The following is a 21,175-nucleotide window of genomic DNA, read 5'->3' on the forward strand; positions in this document are numbered from 1 at the left end:
TGAATTTATCGGTTTTAAATGCGATCCCTGCTTCCAGGTTTTGTCGAATGGAGGGCACCATCCATTCATCAATTGTGGACGAACACGATGCGTGAATGTTATATTTATACACAATGTCAATTCCAATTCGATGTGATGCGGGATGAATGGTCGCGCATTCGGAGTTACACGCCGCATGCATCTGAATGCGGATAGTACGCATTACGGAATTACGTGCGGTTTATTTCACTATGTAACAATTGTGTTTAGTGAGGAATCACATAGGTGCAATTTACAAGATGAACACAATCGAACAGGTAGATGGATGAAGGATTTCGGTTTCAATGAATGGTGCGAGTATTTATCTAGCGAATTCAATTTCAAGTGTCTCATAGTGTGTTACCACAAGTGCAGCGTGATTTTACAAAAACATGAAAATAGGTATACCTTGCTTGTTTTTTATATCGAAATAATATTTATTGGAATATAGGTATAACGCAAAAAATGGTGGCAAAAGAAGTTATTAATAAAAGTATATAGGTACCTACTGCTGGTAAAATCTTGAGCTATATTTGAATTAATAAAAAGAAAACAAATACTCAATTTTGGAATTAATGTAATACATATTGTAATATTCACACTGTGTAACTAGGCGAAAGCTCCTAGTTACTCGTTGAATATTTGAATTTTAAAGTTTGTTAGACTTCAACTATAGGCAACCAACATATCAAGACATAATATATTTTCTGCGATGTCGAATACCGTGTCGAATACGTAGTCCATTTTTTAATTAATTTATTGTATATATACATTTATTGAGTAAATTAACGTAATTTTTGAATTACAATTTTGGTTGAGATAAACATGTTTCGCCCTGAGCGCATCATCAGTAACTCTCAATTATTGTCGTATATCTTTTAAATCGATGTTTGGCATTTTAAAGAGTACCTAAGTAGCATAATTAATTAATAAAAACAAACTACCCCATTGTGTAGGGGGCTCTTAATTATTAAATTTAAACAACTTTTCACTTAATAACACTAGGTTTTTTTTTTCTGTGGATATCAATAAGTAAAACGTGTATTTACATGGAGACATAAAAATCCATTATCTCAGAAACTAGAAGAGATAAACAAAAACAGAAAACACTATAATACTTAGTATGAAATTCCAGGGAAGATAATGTTTAAAAACTTTATATTTAAAAGTATGCCTAAAAAATTTTCCACCGCAATTTTCTCAGAAATTAATAAAGATAGAAAAGAACTTTCTTCATTTTCTTCATGCCGTGATATGGATCTATAAAATGGCAGATTTAGTTTTTCCATTTTCCAAAGTTGACCAAAGAGCACTCAAAAAGATCAAGAGGTTACACTTAACTCTTTTTGGACCCAAAAAATTTTTTTTAAGCTAGAAGAAAATTGAAAACGTCAATTAATTGAGTTTTCCAAGGAGATGAAAGATATGAAGTCAGTTTTCCGATAACATCAATATTTCGAAAAATGGGTGGTAAATTCAAAACTGATCAAATAAAACTACCCCTCCAATGTTCCCCAAACTTTCCAAATTGATGAAAAACAATGCCAGGAATCCATTAATCCAAGTTTGGTTGCGCTATCTTAATTAGTTTTTAAGTTACTGACCATTTTTAATTATTACATAAGTGTTGATAATTGAAAATTTTAACATGTTATATAATATAAAATTTAATTCTACATACGAATATGAAAACCGTTTTTCTTTATATGTAATGATTTTCCAGATAAGTGCGAAAAACTGGTTTATTCGTTTTATATATCATTTCCTAAGCAAAAAATAAAAATTGGAAATTACAACTTTTTATTGCCAAATATAGAAGAAAATACGATTCTACATACTTTATCTTAATAAAATTTAGTTCTAAAATAAAGTTTTTTGATTATAATAACCCTAACAAAGTCTGGTTTTGTCGCTATTCAAACTACAAATTTTTTAATTAAAATTGCAAATAGGGCCTTAACGGTAAATGCGAGCCAAAAAAGTTACAAAAATAATCGATGTAGAATTAAATTTTGTATCCGAATCAGAAAACAGAATTTAAAAATTTCAATTTTTAATTTCGACCATAAAAAAGAGAAATCTTTTGCCTTTTTTATAACAAAATCTTTTCGTTAAATTTTTTTATGCATTTTTGGTTGTTTTTTTAAAGGATGCCATCTTTTAGAAAATTCTTTAAGGATCAAGAATATGAAGTCCTTTTTTCGTAGCCCTTTTAGTTCTCGAGATAATCGTAATTTAATCTCGCCGGTTTCACGGGAAAAATTACAGAAAAAAGTCCGACCCTGTTCTTCAACAAAAAAAAAAGTTAACAGAAAAGTTCGACCCTGTTGTTCGACCGAAAATATTTTGAAAAGTAAGTTCGGCCCTGTTCTTCAGCAAAAAATATTTTAACAATAAAGTTTGACCCTGTTGCTCGACCAAAAAGATTTTTAGAAAAATAAAGTCAACCCCGTTTTTCGACCGAAAAAAAATTTAACAAAAAAGTTCGACTCTGTTATTCGACCAAAAATGAAATTTATTGCACAAAATAGCGATATTCAAAGGGTATTTTAAGACACTTCCCCAGGGTTAAGCTAATTAAGCTAAAAAGGTATGCATAGTGTAGGGGGACTCCCGAACTTTAATATGACGTTGAGAAACTTTTGAAGGCTATTTTAGGATACATGCAAAGGGTTTAGCAGGTTAATATTTATTGCGTCGAGAAGAAGGGCTCTTGACCTATAATATGGCATCAAGAAACTCAAAGAAAGTATAATATTTCACAAGATACCTACATGGTGTTTTCCACACCATGTTTTCAAATTTTCATAAAATTGCCAACTTTTGAAGGGCATTTCAGGGCACTTCCAAACGGCCTAGATTGCTGAAATAAAATGCATCGTAAAAAAGGCCTGTTAAACTCTAATATGTCGCTGAGAAACTATAGGAAAATAAATTAATACAGGAGATACACGATGTTTTCCACACTATGTTTTTATATTTATTGAATAATTCTAACTTTTAAAGGACATTTTAGCGCACTTCTAAAAGGACTTAGAAGTTCAAAAGGGATTCGTGACGTAGTGAAACTCTCCAACTCTGCCATCACGCTGACAAACATTGATAAAGTCAATCAGGTTAGGAGATACAGGGTGATTTCCACACAATGTTTTTGAATTTTTTGAAAAATGCTTATTTTTAAAGGGCATTTTAGCGCACCTTTGAAAGGGCTAGAAAGTTAAAAAGATATGCATCGTATAGAAGGACTCTCCAGCCCTGACATGGCAGTGAGAAACATCAATAAAGTCAATTAGTCCACAAGATACAGGGTATTCTCCACACCATGTTATATCGTGAAAAACACATCAACAATTATAATACTTGTTTTATTATGTTTTATATTAAATTAAACAAATTTAAAATTTTACGAATGTTCTAAAACACTTCCATCTATATTATATATCATCTATACATACATCCTTATTGTATAAATAAATGGTGGTAACATTAGAATGTAGTGTTTTCTGTATTAGAATAAATCAAACAAAAAAATCCCAAAATGAAACATAACTAGAATTGTAATTTATATTTCCCAGACGACATCACTTCTCATATAATTTTTAGTTATTTATTCGCAACCATAACAGATGTTATTTTATTTGTTGTTATTGATGAAATGCATGTATAGAAAAGTTTAACGAATATCACTCACACATGTCACTAACCATCTTCTCCATGTCAATCTCGACCAAATCGTTCGCCTCGTTCTCCACACCGTTTTCTTTGTGCGAGGTTGCCTCTAAATCCTCAGGTGGAGGCGACGCGGTCGAAATTGACTCAATCTCCATCACATTATCGGGCGTGTCCTCCAAACCCTCCGGCGGTGGGAGTTTCAACAACATGCTCTTCAATTTATCGTACAACTTCTTGAATGTGTCCAAAGTGGTAAAAACATTTCGCTTGTTGCTCGTGCGGTTTGTCCTCTTTTCAATATTATCATTTTCTAAATCTTTAATCCACCGTTCGACCTGCTCCATAACCTCATGTCGCTTGATATAAAAATGGGCAAATATCACATCTTTGAAGCACGGGCACGGATTCGCCAACTGCTCCAACATTGCCCAGCGCGTCGTTGCCTGGCAAATGTTAGTGTTATATTCTCGGGAGCTCTGCGTACCGGCCGGCGTGCCGCGCGAACGCTCATAGCCCGGTTCGTTGAAGTAGGGCTCAGGCACAAGAATCAATGACTGTATGGACACCAACACCTGCAGAAAACTAGAGGTTTGCGCATTCCACTTCTCCTCGGGTCGGCCGTGCCATGTGTTCAGTACGGAGAGGCAAACCTTGCCGTCGTTGTACAGATTCGGATTGAATCGCACTGTGTGATGGCCGGTGGTCTCCAGGTTGATCAGCATTGGCGCAAGTGGATACTCCGGTGGAAAGTAAATATCAAACTCGAAGCAGCCGTTCGCATAGGGCGTGTCTGATGGTCCAGTAATGAGTACTTTCATAATGTCCAGGCGATCAGTATCGCATCTGACAAACACGGAACTGCTGTGACTCAGAGGAAGACTAGTAGCAAGTGTTACGGCTTCTTGTGCCAAGCGTTTCACTCTGGCTGGGTGAGATGCGTCTCCCGCAGATCGAACGTTGGTTTCATAGTGATGAGATATCGTAAATTTATAGCCACCTTCGGGAAGCTCCTCCAACATTTCAAATGTGTCTAAACAATTCATAACAATTACAATATATTACAAAATACAAACATCAACGGCACGAAATCCCTTGATTCAACTTACCAAACTGTAGTTTTTTCATAAGCTTCAAATACTGCTCCTCTGGTGATATACTCATAGGTCGATCAAGGGTCATTTCCTTGTACAGCTTCTCATCAGCTTCAATCAATTTGTCTGTTGCGATGCAGACTAAAGTGGCAGTGAGCTGAATATCTGGCATTAACATCGCAAGCCCTTCGTCCCGCTCCATCTCCTCCAGTTGCTCCCCAGATTTGTATTTGATTTTCATACCGGTATTTTTATTATTGTTAGTTCTGAAAAATAGGTATTGATTAACGCATGCTAAGAAGACAACTACAAAGTCCTAACGCGTAAAAACGTCCAACACAAAATAATGCAGCAAAAATAAAAAACCTACTTTTTGTTACTCTTTAGTGTCTGTGCTGACCTGAGTTTGGACGCGTAAGTGTCCACACAGGTCTTCATGTTCTTCAGTAGTGTACTAATCGACGGATCCTTGCTGCCGCTTTGTGGAAGCAACATTTTGACTAACTGTGAACTAACCGCCATTGCGCGCAGCAACTCCAGGGCGGCTCGGTACAGAGGAATGTGTCGTGCCATATCCAAAACTGTAAAATGTTTAAATATTAACTCATCCAAACAAACTAAGAATATTTTATACTAACCAGAGTCATTTCTTAAATAGGAACATAAAGCAGGCAGTACAGCACTGTTGGCCAACAGCTCCTCAAACTGTGCTGGTAGAACCGTCTGGCTCAACTCAACAGTATTTTTTCCTTTGGGATTTATATAACTAGACAAGACCTGTAATAGAACTGTAACGTGTTCTTCTTCGCTGCGTTGTTTTAGCAGAGCCTGTTCTACATTCCAACTCTGCTGCGTGGACCCTGTTCCAAAGCCGGTACCTTTCGCCCAGTACAACTGGCTTTTATCGTCTTTGTTTTTACTATCCTTGTCGCCTTTCGTATTTTGCGTTTGATGCGTAAAAATACCCAAACAAGCGAGCAACAGATGAATCACACCGATCGAAATGCTTAATCTTCTTAGCACAGTTCCGTCGTCCGTTGATAATGGTGATGCGTCGTACAACCGTTTCAAAACTTCGAATGGCAATGTCGGAAGAGAATCCGCAATAGGACTTTGAAAAATGTCACCACCCTCACCATCGTCTGTAACTCCCAATACCAATCGCAGGAGACCATGCGCTTTCTTCATATCTTTCAAAAGTACCTCCGCGTAGCCAGGAAGGCGCAAGAACAACCCAAACGCAGTTAGCGAATGGGCAGGCACATTCTGCGTTGAATTAGGAGATTTGGTCGGCGTACTTGTGACAAGTCCTTCATCAATATCCTCATAGATATCGTCACTTCCATCAACCTTAATCCAATCAGACTCAGAATTGTCGGAGGCGGGTTTGTCTGACGGTGGAGTCCTCATCGTTTCGGGATATACCGTTGGTAAATGTTGCGCCAACAGGGCTAAGCCTCCCATTGCACTAAATACTTGCAGAGTATTACTGAGCGGTGCTTGAGACAGCAGTTTATGCTTATTGGCATCTTCTTCGTTGTCTCCTTTGCTTTGGCATATACTTAAATTTAAGCAACGTCAAATCGCTCGATGTTCCTTTATCTTCAATCATCTTCAAAACTTGCGCCAACGTTAGATCCAGAGGCAGGCGATTATCAGACAACGCTGTGCACTTCACCACCCTTCCGTCAACAATGTCGTTCACTCGCGTTTCGTCAGTGATATACCGCTTTTTCTTGAGTGGTGTTGAGGTAACAATGTTTTTGGCATCCTTTGCACGCTTGTCTTTAGCTGTGACGCCAGCAGCCACGGTCAAATCTGAATCGGAGGACAACAGTGTCCACACTTTGGGAATCTCATTAAAGGCCTCCATCTTTAAATTCGCTGGATTGGTTTTAATCGTCGTCGAAAACGAAATGTATTGCTCTAATAAATCCGCAATTGTCGTATTAGTGCCGAGGAATAAGAGAGCACGACCGTACGTTTGCTTATAAGCCGGATGCAAAGGCATATACGGATGTAAAACTGTGGAGTTCATGTATAATGTCTCATATGCCTTCACACTGACCAATATTTTCTCACTTTCTAGTAATAATTGCAGGACAAGACGACGTAAGAATCCCGAAATTCCACTCGTTTGTTGCGAGATAACTTCACACAACACTTTTGCCAACAAAGTTTGGTTGTTCGAGTGGCATAAACAACATTTCGACAAGAAACGAACGCACACCTCCTCCAAATACGTGTGCTCCGTTGACCTTAGACTCGATTTCTTGCCGGTACCATTTTTACACAGGTACTGTAAAAGTGGCAACCAAAAGTGGGAGCCTTCCGGTGATCCCAACCAGTCTCGCATCAGCTTTTCTTCGCATATGTCCGCGAAAAACTTGAGAATTGCAGTCACGTTCTTCAAGGTGCACATCGGGGCAGCGGGATTTTCACTTTGCCCGTTGCAGTAGTCGTAGATAATTGCATTTAGCATATGCGGCAGCCTTGAGTCCAGCAATTGTTGAATCACAATCGGCGAGCGTCCAACCAACGCAATAGTGTCCAGCACTTCGTTAGAGAGCAACAGATCGTTAATATCGTTGATTATCAGCCGTTCGTACCACTCATAATAGTAGTCAAAACTGTGCTTACTGTCGTCAGTCATTCGTTCAGACTCCTTCCGATCGTCGGAAATCGGGGCCCTGAGATCAGTACTTTGATTCGGAATCAAAACGCCCATTTTCTGCAATAGCAACGGGAAGAATTCGGACTTGACATAGCAAAGCGAACACAACAGAGAGTCTAATGCAAATTTCAGAGCAGTGATCTTGTCTTTGACTAGTGAGTTAAAGTTGTACACCGTCTCGAACAGACTTGCAGTGATCATGCTATCTAAATACTCCGCATGGCTCTCCTTGGCATCCCATATAATCGACGCAATGATGGAAATGTACGCGGGACTGCACGATATGTTGTTGGAGTTTTCTATCGCTTTGCACGTTGTGTCCGTCAACCATGAAAGCACCAAACCCATCCTGTAAGCTGTGTCGTCATCTCGGAAACTACACAACTTATAAAGGACTTCACAAGCAGACTGCGCTCCTGGTGAATTTAACAGAAGTTTGCCGCCAGATGAATTGTAGAAAATTGTTGATTCTGTAGTGTTAGATTTGCTTTCCAGCAGCATACGTATTGTTTGCGCCGCATTTTCGCGACTGTGCAAGCACAACTCACACACAATTTTCCCTAAGTTACCCAAATACAGTGAGGGTATGTGCGTCGGCACCAAAAGCAATCCGCAACAGGTTGACAATAAATTAGGAATCGCGGCTGCCTTGGCTATGATATCACTCTGCGCCTCACTGTTTTCTGTGCAGCAGTGGTAAAAAAGTCGCAACCAGCCTAAACTGAATCGACAATGCGATTCGTCTTCCGCTAAGTCCAAAATTTGTTGCTTGTTGTTGCCGCCGAACGCAGATGTTCCGAGAAGGCGGATTTGTGAGAGACCAATATTGCTCGCTTCTCGAGGCTTGTACAATCGGATCTGTACACAATTAACAACTTCTGGAGCGGGTAGATGTAGCCGAATGAACGACATCCCACTGGTCGGAATTGGTGGACAGGCAGGAACAAGGCGAGATGGTCCATTAGCGGAAACTTCCAGCGAAACCGCTGATGGACAAGTGGCTAGTGTGCCTTGATGCGGTTGGATGTGTACCTCCCTGAGTAGAATAGCGCTAGGGAGTGTGATCGTGAGGTCCGCATGTGCTTCTTCTGGATAAAAATGGTATGACCATTGCGGCGCACGCGCCCTCCGGTGAGCGGCTTGCCCACCTTGGATTAGAATTTCGGGTGAGTGAGCAGTTGACGATGTTGAGCATCTGAAAACAATTTTGTTACAGCGTATACTCCAGATAAATCATCTCTTAATGTACTTACTTGATGCTGCCTTGTGGTGCAAAATTAATCAAATTCAAATTGTTTTCTAAACTGGCCTGTTGTTGCTTTTTGGTGTTTGAAGGTACCCCAATTGCACTTGCGTCGGTTCTATTGGTCTGGCCGATAAAATGTTGCATGACTGAAGCGATGCTGCCCATAGCTGAGACAGTATTCGGTGCATTACTGCTGGTTATCAACGATTTGCATATTATATCAATGCCGCCGGCGGCAACGAATGTATTCAGCGATTCCGGTGAGTCTAAAACCTGAATAATGAACCAGATAAGAGGTTCGCTGAGTTGCGGAGTCTGCGACAGGTACAACAGCAGCGGCGCCATTATGAATTGCTTCTGGGTCGCGTTGCGTGCCAGGGATGATAAAACATTAAACACAGCATCACCCACAGTTGCCGAATCAGTGAATGCTGCTAACGGATTCTAAAAACCATAAACACACATTTAAAAAAAACTGGCTGCATTTGGCAAACAGTTATTTTACCTGTGATGTGATTTGTGAATGGGGTATCATAGATAAGGTAGTCGTTTTACAACTAGCTAAAGCTTTACAGAAACGGATGACCGTCGGATGATGTTGCAGAACAGTATCGGCTAAGCATGGTACATTTGAACTGCGTGGTGGGTTCACTGGTTCCTGATTTATTTGTTCAGCTTTACTCTCATCTGTTTGTGAACTTGGTTGACCACCCGTATCCATATATGTTGTTTGATTATTCTATGAGGCAATCAGCAGATTATAACATAATTTAAACTAAAGTAAAACCTTTAACTAACCTGTCCATCGTTAAATGGAGTTTTGATTAAATTACTAAGCAATTTAAGAAGGTAAATGAGTAGTAAATCCCATGACACTGGTTTGTCTTGTTTAGTATTTTCGCCGCCCAAAACGGAAGCAAATATAAAATTAAATGAATTCACAGAGGAAGAATTCAAACGTTCGCCGATGTTAACACATTTGATTCTTTCGGCATTCAGAACATGTGACAATGTCAAAGTACCTAAAATTATTAATTTTTAATGAAAATTCGTTCAAAAATAGAATTATAGAATCTTGTAATATATGCTTACCTGTACTCTCTAGAATGCTCATTGCAATGTTCAAGTCCGCGTTGTTATAGTCAAGACATGCCAGTGAATGTAACAATTTACACTGTGCATCCAGCGGGCCCAACTTCGAAGCCAAAGGCCCACTGGGCTGAACCAAGTGATAAACTACTTTGAGCATGTGGCTCTTAAATCTAATACCAGGAGCGCTAGTAGGATTCGTCACGTCGCACCGCATTTGCAGCCGTATCATAAAATCATGCATAGCTTTACACAATCCTGGGCCAGCCTATTGAAATTACAATGATTAGCTTAGATAATTTAAATAGTCACATAAGCAAAATTACCAATCCTTTATCACAATACTGAATCCCAGAACCAGACAGCAATCGCAAGAATAGTTTAACAAAATCTGGATGGTAAAGAATGACCGACGTTTTGCCAAAAAGCCGACCAATGTCAGTTTCGTTCGTGTCGTAGAGACTTCCCTGTGGCACGTTGCACATCAAAGTTAGAATTTGCAGCGCCGCGCACCAAGTGCGGAGCGTCAGATCCGAGCAGCACGCAACAGTTTTAATTAAACTGGCAATTGCGTCGTTGCTAAGTTGTATAAACGGCATCGTCGTCGGATTGAATTTATCATCCGACTGGCAATTGAGCGTGAGCCAGAGTTGTAAAATCTGTTCGATTTTCGAATACGACTGAAGCTCTAGATTTGTGAAGAGCATGTCAAAGCAATTAGTAAGCATGTTCGTATCCTTTGAGGACCTCTTCGGTTCCTCCATCAGCGGAGCCAGCAAGCGCTCAGGCCACTTCAATAGCGTACGCTCCATCTCCACCACGTTCGCGGGCGCATTCAAACTCTGCAGCAGTGAGTAGGTGTTGAAGTGTACCAGTCGGCGCAGCGTCATTTCGACCTGCAGATCAACGCTCACATTCAGCCGCTGGTCCATAGCGCATGAACTGCCGTACGACAAGAGCGACGCTTTCGGGCCCTTCTTTAGTAACGATCGGCCGCGCTCTATGACTTCATCTAGAAAGTCTTCAATTTCAGAGTCATCCGACTCGAAAACGGATGGAAGATGATTACTATTCATACTGGTTTTACCTTGTTTAACAACAGGCTCCGATATGAACGCATCTTCAATTTCAAAATCGCAGAGTGATTCAACGTCACGCAAAATATCTGTGCATCAGAAAGACAATATTCAAAATGAGCAACATAAAAAAAACGCAATATAATAAAGGTACACACCGGAATTCCAGCTGGTCGAAGCGACGAGTGCGTCAGGTTCCTTATTCGTCGGAGTTTTACCAATGTCTAAACTGTCTTGAAGAAGACAAGCCAACGCGTGCGTGACAAAAGGAAGATCGGAATTTATGCCTAGATTGACTAATTTTAGCAATTTCTCGTCGTCTAAATATTCGTCCATTGAAAGATTGGATAATTTTATCAATCGCGCAATCACCTAAAAATCACCAATAGTAAAACAACGCACGTTAATATTATGAATATTACCTTGCACGACAAAACGAACAAATCCGCCGAGCAAGAATGATCTATGGAGAGCAACAATGTTAGAATGCCTTTCACCACGGCTAAACTATGCATGGCATCGATATATTGCGGATCCTGAATTGGAAGAGATTTATCGCCTGTTTCCGAAGGTATTTCCCGTCTTCTCTTTGGAAGCGGTTTACTGCTTCCCTGTTGTTGAAGATAAGGTGGCACCAGCGAGATCTTAATGCTCTTCTTGATATCTTTCATTTTATCTAGCATGATAGATGTTCCTTTGTAAGCTTCTTCCATTTTTTCTGCTAGTTCCTGTGCCAGCTGCTTATGATCCAACGTGTCCAGTTGTTGTTTGTAGAGCAAGAACTTTTTGTGCAATTTTCGTTTGTACGTGGAATTTGCGGTCTCGTTTGTTTTGCCAGCAAACTCACCCGTCACCCAGTCCCAACGCGTCGAGTTCTGCATGGAACTCTTTGATAAGTCCAGTTGCAGTGATAAAAATAGCAACAACCAGCTTAACAATGATAGATCAATCGTTACGCCCACCAATGCTGAGCAATTTTCAGAGAGTGGATGTAATACCTCTGCGATTACTTTCAAATTAGCGTCTAGGGCTACACTCCGCTCCGAACAGCGTTTAACCAAGTAAGCAAGTAGTATAAATACTCGGTCCTGTGGATAAATGTTGGTGTACGAAGACGAAAACATCTTCGCCATTGTGCGCGAGAGAAATACTCCCCAGAACGCACGCTTTCTACACGAATGGTCCAATACCGTCGCGGCTAGGAACTGCAAATGAGATTGCTGTGAAATGCAGTATCCCTGGAAGAGTTTCTCGCATGTTTCCATCGAAATCTTCGGTATCACATCCACTATTAGCAACATTTCGAAGAGTACCTCGGCAATTGCACGCAGTTTATCAATAGGAACATCAGCTGGTGACTCTATCTTGTTAGGCAACGAATTATTTTGGGTGCTTTCAATTCGACGCATCACTGTTCGGACTGCGTTTAGTTGTCGTTGATAAGTGACAGCCTCTTGATACGCGTTGAAAATTTTTACATTCTCGGAATTGCTACAGTTTTGCTTGTCTTTCATAATGTCCATGTAGGCGTTCAAATGCGCCGTGTTGGTTGTATCAGACATCAAAAACGGATCCAGTAGTCGTTTCAATTTAAAGCACGAAAGACTATAACGGCACGATACATCCTCGAAGAGCATAGATAGAATTCCAAGTTGTTTTTCTAATTCTGGTGGTTTGGTACTTGGGAAAACACTCGTATATTCAAGCGGCACCTCATCGGGGAGAACAATCATGTGACCGTAATAAGAACCGACAGGGATTCTACAACGGGTTGGAGACATTCCATACCTACCCACAACAGTAATCTTTAGATATCTACACAACGGAGGTGGTTGGAGATCACTGAGGACTAAATTTTTCGTGCCGATATCGGTGGCATGCACCAGACGTTGCGCGTCAGTGTCCTCTCCTTTCAGCCAAATATCAATGCTGATGGAAAGCAATTCTGCACAGCTTGGAAGGAAGATATCGGTCAGAATCAGAGGCTGGCCAAAGTCTAAAGTGACAAATCTCCTAGCGCCCGAATGCATGCGCTCTACCACGATGACTTGCGCAGGTGGAGTAACCAGCAATTGTTGCCACGCTAAAGACTTATGCGGTAAGAGAGTTTCTTCAGCAATTATTTTTGCTGCGGTGGTCTCTTGTGGAGTAGGCACTGGAATATCTTCAATTCCATCTGAAACTTCAGCATTAAAATCAAAAACATATTACAGCAAAAACAAACAAAACGTACTTAATTTAGCTTCTTCTTCTTCGTTGAATAAGAGAACCGTATCACCATTGTAGTTTGCAAATGCATTTTCCATATGGCTGGATATAGTCGGCTTACCCACTTTGCAATCTGGATAAACCAGATTAAAATCCTGAAATAGTTGTTCAATTTCCACTTTCTTAGTGCCGCTATATCCGAATTGCGAGACGCTGATCGGAATGAAGTTGTGGATGACTCCGGCAGTGCCAGCATCGGCTCGTTCGACCCTAGTGCCGTCACTCGCCGATGCACAGGTAAAATGCAACGCTTCAGTTTCCAACAAGCCTCTAAACAACATGGCCGGTGCAATATTCTTGAGTTTTGTTTTGGTCTCCCCTAAATTAAGCAATACATCCTTGGGATCCAAATGATCCTTATTGAAGGCAAAATTTGTATGAAAATCGGCCATTTGTGGCGGATTATCTCCAGCGACTGCTGAAGCGTAGGATATAGTAGTGCTACTGCCCTTTTGAGGTACTGGTAGGTCAATATCGAAAATTTCAGGTTCTAGGGGTGTTCCGTAGAGGCCATAACGACTCCTGAGAATCAGGTGGTATGAATTGTTGCGCTCTGTGATTTGATCGGCAATATTAGCCAACAGCACAACTATTTTGCTGGAAATTTGTTTAACTAAGTCGGCGTTTTTCGTTACTTTGCTCAACAAAGTCATCAGCCAATGGAGAGATCCAGAGGACTGTATGCTGTAAATATTGTCTAATATTTCTAGAATGGAAGTGAGCACAGCTTCGTCGAAATCATCATAGGATGTTTCGTTATCTGTCAGTAAAGCAGCACCCCTGAAAATGTATAAAGAATAAATATTTCATAAAAGATCTATAAAAAACAACTTACTCAGAACAAGTAACTAGTAATTTCACACATGTATGCGCAATACTCCTAGATCCATGAATAATACAGCTGTTGAGGAGTCCAGTCATAAAACTTGCAATCACAGTCAAAAGCTCCACCTGCTGCGACGGCGCTTCTCCATTCGTATTGCGATTCCGCGCCATGCGTACCGTTGCCACCCAGTTAAGAATGTCCAGAGCTAATGCTTGCTCCTCTTTGGTTTTGTACTCTGTTATGGTCAGCAACAAATTTGAAACAAACGCTGTAGACTCTAGCATGGAACAACGTAATGATCGCTCATGCGGTATATCGGTATGCATACTGCTGTAAACCGTGATGCTAATCTCATGTAAAGCATCACAACCCATATAATCCCCGGATGTGCCAATCGAGCGCTTAATCCGAGGTCTCTTCGAATCATCCCCGCACACGGCTTTCATGTGCAGCAATAAATTACGATTGCGAAGCTTAAATAGTTTAGGACTAGTGAGTGATACGCATCCGGACAGCTCCGATAGATCTATACAGGTCTCAATGGCGATGGGCCCTGCTAAAATTTCTGCATTATGCGACCGGAGATACTCCTGTGACGTTACCGGATTTTGAATGCCCTGTAGTTGATCAAAACTGACGGTGTCATCCACGGCAAAAGTGACTTCGCGTCGGAGGCCAATACTGGTAGTGTTCTGTCGTAATAAAGTAAACTCAACTTTGGGCGCAGAGCCGTGCAGTGTAAAACTGACATCCACATGGCCGATATTAATCGGTGTCGGAAGTGTAATTTCAAAAACATGCTCATCCCAAGTGGTGGTGTCGGTTTGTAGGCGGAAAGACTTGGTGATTTGTTCTTTTTCGCATTGCAGGTGCTGCGGATGGCGGCGTTGACGCTGCGCTTGATGCATCTCCGTCCAGCAGGGTGGCACAACCGGATTGTAGCCGCCTTTGAATACTTCAAACTCGCATAATTGGCGGAGACGCTTTAATTCAGTGTAGACGATGTATTCAGGTGGTTCGTGGAAACAGCGCGTTGCTTCAATCGATTCATGGCACTCTGTGGTCTGTGTACTGACGCTTGGCATATCCGCATTGAGATTGAAACATTCTTCATCATCATGCTCTTCAACTGAATCAGCATCTGTGTCAGTCAAAGCAAAGAAATGCAATGAACCCTGCTCGGTTGAGGCACACAAACGCTCCAAACTATTGCAGTATACGGCAGAAACGAACTTTTGCGAATCTAACTTCGCCTGAGAGACAGTTGTCAATGTGGTCAGTTCCACGACTCGCACAGCCCCATCAACACATACCATAATCGCCAACCCTTCCACAACATTGTGTTCAACATTCTTGTCCAAAAAGTTAATAACGTTAATTTCCACAGGAGTCTCATTGAAGTTAAGCTCGCGCACGCCTGTCGGCTCCTCTTGCAGTTTTACCATCTTACCACTTAAATTTAGGGCGTATAATAAAAGCACTGAGCTATTAATATCACAAATTGATTTCAACACAACTAATACACTTTTGCCGTCAGGCGTCGGTAAGATGTCGGACACGCACAAATCCTGGCGATTCTTATACGCCAGTGGTATCGAAATGCACTGCACCGCCCGCGAGTAGTTTAACTTCTTCCCAACGCCGGCATTTTGCAATTCCACAATGTGATCGGATATACTCTTCTCAACCGGCTCGATATTTGTCACCGGCGTATGATGGTAAGCGCTGCAATTCATTGGGATGATAATCGACGTCATCTGGGCCGCGTCTGTTTCGCTGTTTTGCGCGTCCATCGAAATCATCCTCGGTCCCGAATGTTGTTTGGTGTTGTTGTTGTTGTTGGTCGGTAGCGATTTGGGTATGTAAATCTCGTCACTTTCGCCCGGGATGATACTGTGATACAACTGAGAGAGTTCTTGCTTCAGCATGTAGTCATCAAAGTCCTGTTCCAATTGAAACAGTTCGGTGCCAAACTTCGGAATAATCAGCTTCTTCGTTATACTGTCGGCGTTAGTGGCACTGCTGTCCTCAGGTGGCGCCAGCGCAGTTTTCACTTCACGCGGTGACTCCAGATCCACTTCCTTGGTGTACTGAAAGTCGTACACGACCAGATACAGACAGCTAATCTTCGAATTGAAGTCCTGACTATCGTCGACCTCCATGATGTTTACGTTCGCCTCGTTGAGAGTCATATCCGCTTCCGCATCCTCTCCGCATTTAATCGATATACCACAAATTATTGTAGGACGTATGTTGTGCTTGGTGTTTTTATCACCGACAATGGTTAACGCAGTGATTTTCTTCTGAATGGAATTGTCATCAATGCCGTCTTTGCGCATACCGGGCAGGCCGAAATCTTGCGTGTACTTTTCTAACAGATGCGAGTCGTACGTCTTCACGTAAAAGACGTGCGTGCGCTTTATCTTACCGGAGACGTCGTAGACTGCGATGAGGCCATCGGGATTTGCGGTCGCGATCAAATGCGACACCGAACTCGTGCCGATTGTGTTCACTTGGGCTCCCCTATGCAAACACCGCACTTGTTACATTTCTAATCATAGATAATTGAATGTTAGCTCACCTGTACGTGCAGTCTATTCCAGGACTGGTCGCGTATGTCACCGAGAGCGGAACGTTTTGCGTATACTCGCCCATTACGAACGGGCACGTAGGTGAATGACGTTCGTGTTCGTTCCACGGCTCGTCGGTTCGTTCCCAACTCACTAGACACACCGTGCATGTAAAACACATTGCTCTATCGTCGCCGGCAGAGTTTGGTTGGTGGTAGAAACCAGCTTGTGCCATTTGATCCGGGAGCGCCCATCTAGAAAATATAATTTGTTAAAGAACAAAATACGCAAAATACAGATTAAAATAATTAATCAACAAATTTACAAATTATATTGCAATACCAGGTAGCAAGTTTAAGTGCGCATTCTAAATATTTATATTATTTGTTTACAATGTCTTACATTCTTGAAACTCAAGTAGTAGACATTTACATAGTATGTAATGTAATTTTTAAAAAATTATCTAACAGACTATGCCCATAAATAGTTTCATATTTAATGCAAAGCCAAATAATACTTAATTCGAAATGATCTCAAAAATTAAAAAAATGTGTACTTACAAGTAATCCATATGAGGCCAATGGGCAAATGTTTCCCTTCTCTTGGCTTCACTAGCCATTGCACGACGATTGGACGCCTGGGCAGTTTCGCCCATCAGTTCAGACACTCTCTCTTGCATTGCAGACACCACACTGATCTCAGGATTGTGCTGGTTTTTCAGCATCAGATCATTAAGCAGATTGCTGGTAACAAACCCAACATATTCCAATGGAATTTGCAGGCACACTGTGTTCCACTAAAATCAAATTGATTTATTTTAGTTAGCATTACTCTTAAATATAAGTGATTTGTTTACCTTCTGTGCTTTAATCCCCTTCTTGCTCTGCATTTGAGCATTTTGTATTTTACAAGTTAACTCATCATATACACAATCTACCCCTGAAGATGTCCCCCTTAAGTGTGTCAAACACTGCCTGAGAATGATTGCCTGAAATCAATAATTAGCATGAGTCACAATTACACAATATGCATTAAACCAATATGACACACCTCAGTAAGCAGCAGCTCAAATTTTGCATTCTGATGCATAGCAGGGATTGTCTTCTGGAGGATGGTATCCAGCAGCAGCACCCCATTATAATCTGACCGCACTCCCAGTGATTGCCCATCACAAAACAAAACTCTATCCTGGCCAGGAATGTATCGACAGAATATGTTTGAACAATTTTTAGCTGCAAGATACCGCCGAAAAGATCATGTTACATAAATATGTCGGTATATCACAAAGTAGTTTCATGTTGCTGTAGTTTTCCCTTACCCGACAGGCTGGTCGACTGCAACACTAAGCCGGAGTTGACATCCAGCACGCGGACGAGCCCGGAATTTGTACATATCAGAATTACGTTCAATGTGGGATGATAGACGATCTGCTTTAGGTCAGTGTCGGCGTTCAAGTATCCGTCTTCTTTTAGCAGGCAGGGTTCCTCAGCCATTTTGTTATACACGTCCGACCAGACCAATACATCTTGCGCCATTGAGGAGATCTACCATTCCCATTAATTTTGGCAGCTCATCGCCAACTTCACTGCAACAATGAGCAAACTACAGAGCAGGCTGACAAACGAAATGTACCGCCGATAAACACAACTGCCAACTGCAAGTGCGAATATGTACTTGAACTTTACTTCATCATCACGAGTAGATGGCTCTGATAGTCGAATTTTCCGGCACAGTATATTGTACAGTATATTGAACACTCTCAATTTAAACAAAACTTTATCATTTATAATGAATTTATTACGGCATTTACGTCCAAAGTAATAAATTATATATATTTATAGCAAATATATTTCTATTACATGTTTTTATTATCAGTTTTTAAAGATATTTAATTAAGTCACTTAAGTTACCAAGCGAATTGTTGGCAACACTGGTTTTTATGGCTGCTTCAGTAAGTTCACCAAAATTAGTCACTTGTGAATTTACTGTCTCGTGTGCGCTTCTGGAATAGTCTTCGGTTGAGCATCATTCAGTAAATAATAAAACGCGAAAATGTTTCCAGGCCGTGCTCCTTTGATTGTCCTCAGTAAGTTTCGAATTTTTTTCATCTGCGGCACGTTTCTCAATAAAATATAATCATTTTAGGTCAGAATACGAAGCGTGAGTCGGGCCGAAAGGTTCAGCTGGAAAACATTAATGCCGGAAAGGTAAGAACCACGTGCTCTTATTATTTGGGTGTAGTTCACTGTTTTCAATATTCATTTTAACTATGTGCATGAAAACATTTACGAAAACAACTTTAAAATACTAACAGTATAGCTTTACTGTAGATTTCTATTCATAAAATCAGATTTAAGGTTAAAAAAGAAAACTCCTTTCTAAAAATAATGAAAATTAAAATTAATAAACTATTTACATAAAATTGTACATGAATTGAATTACATTTTGTTTACATATACATGTTTCGTCTTCAGGGCATCATTAATAACTCATTAAAGAAAAATGTCAGTAATGACTCATTACTAATGAGTTACTAACAATGCCCTTAAGGCAAAACATGTATACTTGAAACAAAATGTAATACATTTCATGTACATATTAAATAAATATAACTATGGATTACATATTCAATGACGAAGAAAAAATAAATAATAAAATAATAATTAAAACAATTTTCTGCTACAGCAAATTGCTGATGTTATCCGAACATGTTTGGGACCACAAGCTATGCTGAAGATGTTGATGGACCCTATGGGTGGTATTGTCATGACAAATGATGGCAATGCTATTCTCAGAGAAATCACTGTACAGCATCCTGCTGCAAAAAGCATGATTGAAATTGCCCGCACTCAGGATGAAGAGGTAATAATATTTAATCCTACATATAAACATGCAAATTTACTTATTATGTGTATATCAAGGTTGGAGATGGAACTACTTCAGTCATTGTCTTGGCTGGGGAGATGCTGGCAGCTGCAGAACAGTTCTTGGAGCAACAAATGCATCCGACCGTCGTCATTCGTCAGTACAAGCAAGCTCTTGAGGATATGGTAACACTCTTGGAAGGACCTCTCAGTGTGCCAATCAACAAAGATGACAAGAACGCCTTTGCCAATGTCGTCAAGGGCTGCATCGGCACAAAATTCATCGGAAAGTGGGCCGATTTGGCAGTGAAGATTGCGCTGGAAGCAGTCAACACGGTCATGCTCACTGAGAACGGCCGCACCGAGGTTGACATCAAGCGCTACGCGAAAGTCGAGAAGATTCCCGGCGGTTCCATTGAAGAATCTCAAATTCTGCGCGGTGTGATGGTCAACAAGGACGTTACTCATGCCAAGATGCGCCGTCGCATTGAAAACCCCCGTATTATTTTACTCGATTGCTCTTTGGAATACAAGAAAGGCGAATCGCAGACTAACGTAGAGATTAGTGGCGAAGCCGATTTTACACGCATGCTTCAACTCGAAGAAGAACATGTCCAGAAGCAGTGTGAAGAGATCATCGCTCTCAAACCGGACTTAGTATTCACCGAGAAGGGAATTAGTGATTTGGCTCAACACTTTTTGTTGAAAGCCGGTATCACTGCCATCAGACGCGTGAGGAAATCTGATAACAATCGAATTGCTCGTGCATGCGGCGCAACCGTGGTCAACCGCACTGAAGAACTGCAAGAGTCTGATGTAGGTTTGGGCTGTGGTTTGTTCGAAGTTAAGAAGCTTGGCGATGAGTACTTCACATACATCACCGAATGCAAGAATCCCAAAGCCTGCACGATTCTATTGCGCGGTGCAAGCAAGGACATTCTTAACGAAATCGAGCGTAACTTGCAGGACGCCCTACAAGTCGCGAGGAATATCATTCTATCACCGAGGCTGGTACCCGGTGGTGGAGCGATTGAAATGGCGTTGTCCCAACATCTTGTCGCAAAAGCCACACATGGTCCCTACAGGGCTGTTGCTCATGCCTTGGAGATTATTCCACGTACTCTTGCGCAAAACTGCGGTGCAAATACAATCAGAACCCTTACAGCATTGAGAGCCAAGCACGCCGCGCATACGGATGCGACCAAGCCATGCACTTGGGGCATCGATGGCGAATCCGGAGAGCTATTAGAACAAAACGAAACAGTCGGCGTTTGGGAACCGCTGGCGGTTAAACTGCAAACTTATAAAACTGCCGTGGAGACTGCAGTGCTCCTTTTGCGTATTGATGATATCGTCTCCGGATCAAAGAAGAAGGGAGGCAATGAGCCACCGAAACCATCCGAGATGGCAGCAATGCAGGAGTAATTGTGAAAGAAGAAACGAATAAAGAACATATGCATTTTTACTACGAGATCACACTTACGCATTCACACTCATTCATATTAAAAAAAAAAAAGATTATACTAATGTTACTTTCTTCATCGCTTACTACTTGTAATCTATCATTAGGTTTTCATAATAAAGTTGTAACAATCTATGCGGTTTATTGATTTTCAGTAAATACGCTTTGAATTTTCACGTTTTGTAGTATCGGTTGTATTGAATATTTGTGAAACGTGCTTGAAGTATCATCCAACATGTGTTTCAATTAATTATTTAAACAGGAATTGGACACGCACGCTAAATGCCGTACCAGTATCAATATAATTAATGCATACAAA

At 40.9% G+C, this 21,175-nt stretch overlaps 2 protein-coding genes across 2 annotated transcripts; one reads left to right on the top strand and one right to left on the bottom strand.

Moving 5' to 3' along the window:
• Positions 1–3,364: 3,364 nt before the first annotated feature.
• Bruce (BIR repeat containing ubiquitin-conjugating enzyme) lies at positions 3,365–18,199 on the bottom strand. The gene is given in 19 exon segments (XM_065312998.1): positions 3,365–4,720; positions 4,797–5,047; positions 5,182–5,362; positions 5,420–6,356; positions 6,358–8,650; positions 8,709–9,145; positions 9,207–9,440; positions 9,500–9,723; positions 9,794–10,058; positions 10,117–10,955; positions 11,025–11,238; positions 11,289–13,042; positions 13,100–13,914; positions 13,970–16,483; positions 16,542–16,784; positions 17,091–17,326; positions 17,387–17,518; positions 17,581–17,762; positions 17,849–18,199. Coding segments are annotated over 19 exon segments (12,987 nt in total). The 5' UTR covers positions 18,066–18,199; the 3' UTR covers positions 3,365–3,701.
• Positions 18,200–18,469: 270 nt separating this feature from the next.
• On the top strand, positions 18,470–20,991 carry CCT3 (chaperonin containing TCP1 subunit 3). Its single transcript, XM_065310889.1, has 4 exons — positions 18,470–18,616; positions 18,676–18,737; positions 19,216–19,392; positions 19,452–20,991. Exons 1-4 carry the CDS (start codon positions 18,583–18,585, stop codon positions 20,817–20,819), a joined length of 1,641 nt encoding a protein of 546 aa, XP_065166961.1. The 5' UTR covers positions 18,470–18,582; the 3' UTR covers positions 20,820–20,991.
• The last annotated feature ends 184 nt before the right edge of the window (positions 20,992–21,175 follow it).

This window comes from Atheta coriaria, unplaced genomic scaffold (genome assembly GCF_025399875.1).
Source record: "Atheta coriaria isolate IRGN ID8LTWV9N9 unplaced genomic scaffold, Caltech_Dcor_3.1 hic_scaffold_9_pilon, whole genome shotgun sequence".
NCBI classification, from domain to species: Eukaryota; Metazoa; Arthropoda; class Insecta; order Coleoptera; family Staphylinidae; genus Dalotia; species Dalotia coriaria.

Coding starts and splice junctions, on each gene's coding strand:
- CCT3 (XM_065310889.1), top strand. CDS start 18,583: ATGTTTCCAGGCCGTGCTCCTTTGATTGTCCTCA. Junction 18,617..18,675: donor TGCTCCTTTGATTGTCCTCA/GTAAGTTTCGAA, acceptor TAATCATTTTAG/GTCAGAATACGAAGCGTGAG. Junction 18,738..19,215: donor AAAACATTAATGCCGGAAAG/GTAAGAACCACG, acceptor TTTCTGCTACAG/CAAATTGCTGATGTTATCCG.